The 10,496-nt window shown below is 43.9% G+C and overlaps 1 protein-coding gene across 1 annotated transcript; it reads right to left on the minus strand.

Annotated features, from left to right (window-relative positions):
- Positions 1 to 2,626: 2,626 nt before the first annotated feature.
- On the minus strand, positions 2,627 to 3,413 carry LOC139315775 (EKC/KEOPS complex subunit TP53RK-like). The gene is given in 1 exon segment (XM_070942240.1): positions 2,627 to 3,413. A coding segment is annotated over 1 exon segment (726 nt). The 5' UTR covers positions 3,399 to 3,413; the 3' UTR covers positions 2,627 to 2,672.
- Between the last annotated feature and the right edge of the window lie 7,083 nt (positions 3,414 to 10,496).

Consider the following 10,496-nt stretch of genomic DNA (forward strand, 5'->3'; position numbering starts at 1 on the left):
TCCTGTTTTTTTCTTAAATGCTGTTATATTTATTATTCCAGATATATTTAAATTGAGTCTTCCAATATCTGTGATATTTCTTACAATTGACCAGCATCCTTAGATGGTAGACTTGAAATTCAGCATATTTGTTTGGATTGCTTTCTTCACAGCCAGGGACAACGTGTTCATCTCGGTTGTGCAGTATAATTCATTTGTTTCTTACATAGCTATTATTTCTCAAAAGGCAAAATATACTTTTCATTGTGTGAATGTTGCTACTATTGAAATCCATAAGATACCAGCTCATGTGTCATCTTGTTTATGAGAACATATCCTTTTCTTTGTGAAGAAATGGCTGAATGTAATGTAGTGGATAATTTACAGGCATTCTACAACCTTTGTTGATAATTTATGAAATGTGGATTGATGTACACCAATTCCAAAAAAATTAAATGAGATAACCAAATACTGTAGTTGATTTTTAAGCTAATGTTTAAAAGCTGAGCCACACGGTCACCTTGAACTGTGGGATGGGCGGAAATAAATTTGATAAATAAATAAAATAAATAATGCATCCAAGCTTTGGGGACTTTTAACTGAGAAAAGCTCTGCATAACTATTTCAAGTATTCCAGTGATCCATGTCATATACTCAGATATATTTATTCATAATTTGCCATATGTGTCACAGAATTGTGATAGATGACATAAGGCAATATTTTTCTCACAGGTTGTCCTTAACATTTGTCATGCTCAAAGGTAAGCAAGTCAAACCTAAACTGCAATTGTGTTCAATAACTACTGAGATGTCAGTTCAAGCCCTCAATATTAAGGTAGTTGGTGTTTTGAAGAATTAATCCAAGAAATACTGCAAAACTGGATGTACGAATTTTAGAAATGAAATTCTGTTGATGTTAAGAGTATCTCAGCAAAAAAAGATACTTTGAAGAATAAGTTAAAGCTTTCACACTTTCTTAAAAATATGTTCAAATTTTTTTTTACAATGTATTGTTATAAACTGTACATCTATTAATTTTTCATAAATACTTGATCATTTTATTTATATTGTGTATATATAATCACTTTTCTATTTACAACAATTCATACAACTAATGAAACTGATCCTGAGAAATGTATGCCCCATCTTTAATTCAGTTTGTAGAGTACCTGAAGATTCTTTGCTCTTGCTCTTGCAAATCAAGACAGTTCTCCCACTGGAAATATTACTTACATGCTGTTTTGTTAACTAGCTAAAGCAGAAACAAAAGTTATTCCAAAACACAAGTGTGGCATAAAAATAATGAATGCAGCTTTGTAGATTAAATATGGCTATTAACCCTATAGTATAATTTGCTATTGGTTGTGTTTATCTGTATCTTAAAAGTACCAATTATTTTGGGAAAGAGCTTACTTCTGCTTCAACATATACATATGCTTTACAAATGATGCTCACCACAGAATATGAAGCTTGCATATTTGGTTAATTAGATTTAATAAATGATTACAAGTACAGACAATTTTTCTTATTGTATGAATAAATTATTTGCAAAATTCTCTCTCAAATAATGTTTATTGTTATGTACTTTTTAAAACTACCTTGAATTTTTTTAAAAAAAATGCAAACATTTCCTGGGAAGGGAAGAAAATCAGATTAAAGGTTTTAAGGGATTGTACATCTTTTAGTAAAGTTGGGGTTTTAAGTAAATTATCATTATGGATCAATCCAGTTATGGCAATGTATTTTTTTTTTTAGTATTAAAAACTCACATCTCCATTGTTGAAGAAAAGCTTTATCTGAAATGCAATGATGACAATTACATGCCATCAAGTTGTCTATTTTGTTTTGGCATTTCTTAAAAAATATTCTTAGCTCATGTATGAGTTTTGTAGGTGCTGTTTACCATTCCTAACATTAGCATTTCCTGAAAGTTGCTTCCCTCTTTTTCTTATACACAGACACACTTTCACACGCTATTAGTTCACAAGGAATAATTGCACATTGTCTTTAGGTTATTAGAATAAGGTTTTTTTACATGAAACTCTTCATAAACTTTTAGCAATATTTGGTATATATGTTAAGCAGTACTGAATTACGTTGACCTTTTCAGTATATTATACATATATGTATATGCACACAAAAATAAAAGAAATATAGCAAGGTGGAAAGAGGGCTGCATATTACAATCACAGGTTATAAAAAATCATCACTAAGTCAAATGTTATACTAAAACTCAAGATCTGAGAATCTCATATTTTTTTAAAGTAAATTTATTTGATGTTTCAAAGTAATAAAGCATGGAATAGTTGTATAACTATTAAATCCTATTACAGTTTTCCAAATCTACCGTAAAATAGTATTATCTGTAATAGTATTATCTGTAACTGAAAATCAGTTAAATTTTGAGAATAATTTTAACTGCTGCTCAGGATGAATTTTTACTTCTCGCACTTCCTCTAATAGACCATTTTTCCTTAGATACAGTGGGATCCAGAAATATTACCTTTGGAATTTTTTCCCTCCAAATAGAGGACCATGCTTTTTCACTTGCATCTTCCAGGTTCCTTTCACTAATTTTTTTTTTTTTTTTTGTTAACAACCAAATTCAATTTTATTAGACATAACTGAAAATATTTAAAGGACATATAAAATTTAAGTTCCTCTTCTTTTTCTCCCTGTGTTGTCTGCATTATTTATCCAACCATAGATCTTTTTCTTCCTCTTAATCGTACTTCATCCAGCTTTTTTATCACTGGAATTGATTTTTTAGATGCAGCTGAGTATTTCTTCAACAGTGCTTCAAACAGAACTTCTGTGTTTGGATGGGTACTCAAAAAGGCTTTCTCTAAGACATATAAATCAACACCTTTATCCTCAGGAAGGCCAGAAATAAAACTTAGTCCAAAATCTATTAATGTCAACTCCAGCTTCTCCACAGGTGGTCGCAAAAGCATGTTAGAAGTTGTGAGATCCCCATGTATGAGGTCTTCATCATGCATTTGTGCCAATATCTCCCCTATCTTTTCAGCTAATTGAATAAGATTGCTGATACCTTCACCAGATTGCTGCTGGGAGATTATATAGTCCCGAACAGTAGTTGATTCTACAATGTCTTCAAGATATATACAGTTGACAACATAGTCCACAAAGTACACAACAGGTGCAGAAATCCCTGCCCGTCGACAGCGTAGCAACGAACGGGCCTCCTGTGCCGTTCGCTTGTGGCTGAGCCTCTCATCCATCGGGTGCCGGTAACGTTTCGGGAACCGGAGTTTCATCACTGTCGGCCTGCCTAAGAATTGGCCCTGATACAGACGGGCTTCGGCTCCCTGCTGGATCAACTGCAGGCCCTCCACGGGAGGAGGGAATCCTGGTGGATCGGTTTTGACCTACCCACCCTCCGAATTTGATCTTGCCATGATGGCAAAATGGCCAGGCCACCCACTAATTTTTTTTTTTTCTTGATGGTGGCAATACATAATTGACATACTGTAGCCTGTCTTCATGGCACTCATTCTCTTAAAATCTCAGATGTGTTCATTGGCTAATAAATGTTGAAGATCTTTCATTCAGGGTGATAGAATTACCTTCTAACAAAATTTTATATCATGTATGATTTTTTTTCTTCAGGAATACTCTAGTCAACTGTACGTATTCAGTGCTTTTTTTTACCAGATGACTGTAAGCAAAAGAAAGAAAACTGGTTAAAAACAGTAGTGCTGTAGTTTTATTTGAATTTCTAGCATTGTGACAGCATAATACAAGAGAGAACAAACGTTACCCTGCGTATTGCTATTCTATAACTCAAGAAACAATCCTAATTTTCAGAGGGACTAACTGTAGCCTAAGATTCTTGTAATTTTGTCCTGAATGTGTTTAAAGGTTGACCACTGAATTCTGAAACAGCTTTATTTTCTATTCCCAACATAGCTCTTAAAAAGAATTATTTTTACAGTCCTTGTGAAAAGTCGTATCTTTTAGCAATAATTTATTCTTTAGTTGTTCCAACAATTAACTTTGATTCCACCAAAATATGTATAAACAGTTCATAATTAGGTTACATTGCGATTTGTTGGCATGCATGCAGATAAAAAAATACTTTGTATTTTTACAATACTTTATAATCTGAGAAATAATCATTTTAGTATCATTTTCTTTCCATTTTATTTCCCCCACCCCACCCCTTCCTCACATACTTCAAGGCTTTACTCTACACAGTGTCTGTTCTAGGTTATCTCTAAAAAACAAATGGAGACTGGGAAGTCATATATTAATCCAAAACATATTTAACTTGAGGATATGATATTGTAATTATAAACATCAGGACAAACACATTGCTTACACTATTTAGATTAATTTTCCTTGGCTTAAGTTCATGTATGTATTTTGTGTGTGTAATTAACATTTTTGCATCAGAAAATATGGAAATAAACACTCTTCAATGGATGTAATTATTCTACATAGTTCATATTTGCTTTAAAGTCTTTATATTTATTTAATTTTTTATCCAATTTATTATTTTTAAATAATTCAGATGGCAAACATAACTAATGCTATTTCCTTCTTCTATTTTCCCCATAATTATATCCCAATGAGGTGAATTGGACTCAGAGTGAGTGACCAGCCCAAAGTCATCCCATTCTGCCTAAGGCAGAACCAGAGCTCACAGTCTTCTGATTTGTAACCTGTTGCCTTAACTACTATACTAAATTGGCTCTCTATGCTAAATGCTATGCATTCTAAGAAAACACAAATATTTTTCCCAAAATATGCAATGTGATGTAATGATGGAGACCTGCTATGTTATTATTTCAAATTTAAATGTAATCTAAAACATGTTGCACACATATTATAAACAAAACAGTCCATTCCTAAAGAGCAATAATCTGAACAATTTAACATATATGAAAAAAAGAATGGCAAAGAAAAGGATAGGAAACAGTATTAGGCATTAGTGTTTTAGGTTATGCAGTACTTACAATGAATGGAAACTATTGTTAGAGGACACATGAATTTAGAAAGTAATCCCATAGCAGGAACATTAACATAAAAGTCCCGATGGATAAGAAAGGGCAGATCTATACTGGTGTACCTTTACCATTAACATGCACAAGAAAAGGAATAGAAGGAACACAGTGTTGAAAGAAAAATCCATCTGGTTCAGTTCCAAGCTGGGAGAAAGATGCTAGAAATAAAATAGAGGCTGATTGGAAAGAAAGGTCCATTTATGGATGAACAGAACCACCAGGGTTTGTGGTTCTGGTAGAGCTGACCAATTGGTTTGATGAGTACATGGATTTTTATAAATTTCAGAGATGCTGCTAGTGGGGTTGTGCAATGTCTGAAATCCTCTTATGAGATTATGCAGTGTAGTGATCTCTGTGACTTCTGTTATTGGTAATGGGTTAATCCTATTATGTCCTGAAGGATCATGCCCTGTTCTTAATCCCATCACCCTGGAGCTGAAGGTCTTTTGTTTTATAGATACGCTGGCCCAGTCTTTCTTAATGGGCACAAAATATCTGCTGGAGGGTTGCTATTAAGAAAGACTGAGTCTGCTTTCTGTCTTTAAGAGCATGTTTTTCCATTTCTCCCTTTGGGGAAATATAATATTCTGCCTTTTTAATATTTCCCAAAATATTTCATTCTTTTAGGAGGGGGGAGCGGCTTCCCACAATTATACAGTACTAAAAAGTGATACCCACATCTGTCTCCCACCTCATAAAGATCTCAACTTTACAACTCCTCAGCCTCTCTTCCTAGCTGCTGAAGCACTCTTCAAATTCACAATAGAAATGGAAATATTTTTATTTTCCCTCTTCAGGGTAATTTTAAATCATATCCTGCTTCTGAATGTCCCTGAGATCACAATGATATCAAATAAACCTGTGAACCAATTATAGGGCCTTTCCACATTTGCTGGCACATGGCATAAACATGTCCTGGCTGTATCTTTATTTTCTACTGGACCTTCATTATTCCAAGCCCATGAGTGAAAAAGCTTAAGCCATTGTGCTTAAGTATCTATCAATCAAATCTTTATTATAGTCCTAAACCAGCATAAGGAGGGCAAGATAGTGTTAAAATAGTATTTCTCTTTATTCACCCACCATCTAAGTAACTATTAGCCTTTGTCATCCATCATCCTAGAGCAGGGCTGTCAAACTCCCGGCCCCGTGGGCTGGATGCATCATGCACTGGCCACACCCACACCCGGTTAAGTGAAGGGGAAAGAAGTTGCCGATGCTAACGTGCTGACCTGAGTTTCACACCCCTGTCCTAGAGAGAAACAAGCAGTCAGTAATAATTGGAGGTAGAGGAAGTGGCAGGCTAGAGATTGGCAATTAGGACAGGAAATTTAATGCTGATACACGTGTCCTTGACTTACAACGATCTGTTTATAGTGACGGTTCAAAGTTACAGTGGCACTGAAAAAAATGACTTCTAACCATTTTTCACACTTAAAACAATTGAATGGTAACCTGAACAAGATTTGGGCACTTGACAACTTGTCTATATTTATGATGGCTACAGTGTCGTGGGGACATGTGACAAGCAAAGTCAAAAAGAGCCTGTAGTACAGTGGACTAAAGCACTGTTATTAACAACTGCTGCTTGCAATTACTGCAAGTTCAAATCTCACCAGGCTCAAGGTTGAATGGCGGCATATAAATTAAAGCAAAAAAAAATAAAAAATGGGGAAGCCAGATTCACTTAACAACTGTGTTACTAACTTAACAACTGTTGTGGCCCCGCCCTCTGAGCCTGTCCCATCGGAGGAAGAAAGCTCCGAGCATGAGGAAGAGGAGTCAGCCAGGCCTCCCTCTCCAGGCCCCTCACCTCTGGCATTGTCTCAAGTGCCGGCCGAGGGAGAGGAGACAGCTGATTCGAGTCAAAGTGATAATGACACATCATTCCTGGACGCACGCCTCCGAAGGCGTGATAAACGTTTGCAGCAGCTTGGGAGGCGTGCTAGGGATTAGAACTGAGTCACTGGACCACACCCCAGAGACCACACCCCAGAGACTATATAATAGAGAGTGGTGGTCAAGGATCTTTTGTGACGAACAAAGCAAAACCTTGGACAGTCACTAAAGCCTCGTCCGGAACTGCTGGGAGGAATATTATTTCTCTTTGGACTTTCTTGAACGTTCGTATCTTATCTGTCTGTTTGTGAAAATAAAGTAACTTGGCAGACGGTGTGTCTATCGCTGCCAAGTCGGAGATAAGAACTGGGTGCGTTCCAAAGTGTTTCCTTAACCCTCGACTGGCTGTGTGTGTGGGGGGGGGGGACGGGGACAGATCATCTTGTTCGTCACCCCATACTCCATCGTTAACCCATGATGGACCAACAGCTGCAGCAGCAGATACAGCAGATGCTGGAGGCCAATCAGCTTCTGCAACAGCAAGTAGCACAGCTAACTGCCCAACTTGCTTTGGGAAATGCTCCTGCAGCTCCACCTCCTCCCCCTCCCCGTCCGAGATGCCCAGTGAACGTGCCAGATAGGTTTTCTGGGCAGCAGGAGATGTTTCCGGCCTTCTTGGGACAATGCCAACTGTTTATGGCAATGAGGCCGGAGGATTTTCCGGATGACCGGGCTCGGGTGGCATTTGTTATCAGCTCCCTCTCGGGCACTGCCGCCCGATGGGCCACGCCCCTGTTGTTGCAAGATAGCCCCTTGCTCCTGGACTTTCAGGGCTTTTTACAACACCTGCGCACCATGTTTGAGGACCCCCTCCGGGTGCAGACGGCAGCGAGGCGCATCAAGGACCTCTGCCAAGGCAAGCGCCCCCTGCAGGACTATATTGCAGAGTTCCGACTGCTAGGCCAGGATTCGGCTTGGAATGAGGTGGCGCTGATGGACGCCTTCCAGGACGGCCTTTCCGACGAGATGCAGGACGAGCTGGTTCGTGTAGAGGCGCCACCGACCCTCGACGCGCTGGTGACCCAATGCCTGCGTATCGACGCCCGCTTGCAGCGGCGACGGCCCCGTCGGGCTCTTCCGGAACCATCGACAGCGTCGGCACCCCCGCGTTTCGCACCGACAGCGCTCCGGACCGCACAGCGTTTTGTGGCGACGGCTGAGGAGCCTATGGAGCTCGGAGCAGCCAGACCTCAACTGACGGCCCAGGAGCGGATGCGGAGACGTCAAGGGGGGTTGTGCCTCTATTGCGGCGAGGCGGGACATTTTGCCGCCTCGTGTCCCCGGAAGCGGAGTGGACCGCTCAGGCCTGTTCCGGAGTCTCGGCGTGACCTGCCGGGAAACGGGCCAGGCCTGGCCTAGGGGAAACTCTGGGTCAGGCACGTGACCATGCCCCGCCGGAGTCGGCGGCTGTGGACTGTGAGCCCCCTCGGCACCTGATTTTGAACACCCGGGTGTTGTTGGCTAACCGGTCGGAGGGGCTCCAAGCGCACGCGCTGGTGGACTCGGGGGCCACCACGAACTTTATGGACCAGGCCTTTGTGGCCCATTACAAAGTTCCCTTGGTTCCAGTGGACCCTCCGTTGAGGGTTGAAACTATAGATGGGCGGGAACTCGTGGCGGGGCCCATCAAAACCGCTACCCAGCCCTTGCGCCTCGCCATTGGAAACCACGAGGAGGCGATCCAGTTTTATGTAACGGCGGATCTGCACTTTCCCTTGGTCCTGGGGATGGCCTGGCTTCGGGCGCACGACCCTCAGGTGGCGTGGTCGAGAAACGCCATCTCGTTCCCAAGCCTGCAGTGTGTCGACCACCTTCGCCACACCTGCGCCGGCCAGGACGTCTCTGCCCCAAACGTCTCCTTGCCTCCGGAGCTGACGCCCTTCGCTGACGTGTTCAGCGAGAAGGAGGCGGACCGCTTGCCCCCGCACCGACCCTACGACTGTGCGGTGGACCTAATGCCCAACGCGCCCCTGCCATCGGGACGCCTGTACTCCATGTCGGAGCCCGAGCTGGCCGCCTTGCGGGACTTCCTGGAAAAGAACCTGGCCCGTGGGTTCATCCGGCCTTCGACCTCCCCGCTCTCGGCCCCGGTCCTCTTCGTTAAAAAGAAGACGGGGGACTTGCGCCTGTGTTGCGACTACCGGCGCTTGAATGCCATCACAGTGCGAAATCGCTACCCCCTGCCGCTGATCCCGGAGCTGATGGAGAGGTTGCGGGAGGCCTCGATCTTCACTAAGCTCGATCTCCGAGGGGCTTACAACCTGGTGCGCGTGAGAGAGGGGGACGAGTGGAAGACGGCGTTCGGCACGCGGTACGGACACTTCGAGTATACCGTCATGCCGTTCGGGTTGACCAACGCCCCCGCAGTCTTCCAGCACTTGATGAACGATGTGTTCCGGGACATGCTGGATCGGTTCGTGGTGATCTACTTGGATGACATTTTGATCTATTCCCGGACCCCGGAAAGTCACCTCCAGCATGTCCGCCAGGTCCTGCAGCGCCTGCGGGAGCACCAGCTCTATGCGAAGTTGGAGAAATGCTACTTCTTCCAGACTTCCATAGAGTTCCTTGGGCACATCATCACCCCCGAGGGCATCGCGATGGACCCGCACAAGGTGGAGGCCTTGCGCAGTTGGGAACCCCCGCGTCGGGTGAAGGACGTCCAGTGTCTGTTGGGATTCGCCAACTACTATCGGACCTTCATCCCGGGCTTCGCCACCCTGACCTTGCCGTTGACCCAGCTCCTTCGAAAGAAGGTCCCGTTCCAGTGGGGGCCCCCGCAGCAGCAGGCCTTCGAGGTCCTCAAGCAGGCCTTCCTCACGGAGCCAGTCCTGAGGCACCCCAATCCACACCGTCCGTTCGTGGTGGAGACGGACGCATCCAACATGGCGATTGGGGCGGTGCTGCTACAGGCTCCGGTGGATGGCGGCACTCTTTTTCCCTGCGCATACTACTCCCGGAAACTCAACCCTTCCGAGCGCAACTACACCATCTGGGAAAAGGAGTTGCTGGCCATCAAGGCCGCGTTCGAGGCTTGGCGACATCACCTCGAGGGGGCCCGACACCAGGTGGAGGTGCGGACGGACCATCGGAACCTGGAGCACCTCACCACGGCACGGAAGTTGAACCAGCGGCAGATCCGGTGGTCGTTGTTTTTCGCCCGGTTCAACTTCCACGTCACCTACATTCCGAGCAACCTCAACCAGAGGGCGGACGCGCTATCCCGTAAGCCGGAATACTTTTGCCCCAAGGACTCCCTTCCCCCCCGGACGGTGCTGCCAGCGGACTCCTTGGCCGCGGTCCAGGAACCGGTGGACCTGCGGGCTCAGGTGCTGGAAGCGCAGCGACGGGACGACTGGTCGCAGCAGCGGAGAGCGGACGTCGGCCCCGGGTCCCCATGGACTGTGGAGGAGGGCTTGCTCAGACATCGGGGTCGGCTGTACGTGCCCACGAGTCCGCTCCGAGCCCTCGTCATGAACCAGCGTCATGACAACCCCGCGGCAGGGCACTTCGGCTTCTTTAAGACTTTGAACCTGGTGACGCGGACTTTTTGGTGGCCTCGGGTACGGCACGACGTGCACGCCTACGTGA

Source organism: Pituophis catenifer, unplaced genomic scaffold (assembly GCF_029215685.1).
Source record: "Pituophis catenifer annectens isolate HBS135680 unplaced genomic scaffold, rPitCat1.0.hap2 SCAF_3, whole genome shotgun sequence".
NCBI classification, from domain to species: domain Eukaryota; kingdom Metazoa; phylum Chordata; class Lepidosauria; order Squamata; family Colubridae; genus Pituophis; species Pituophis catenifer.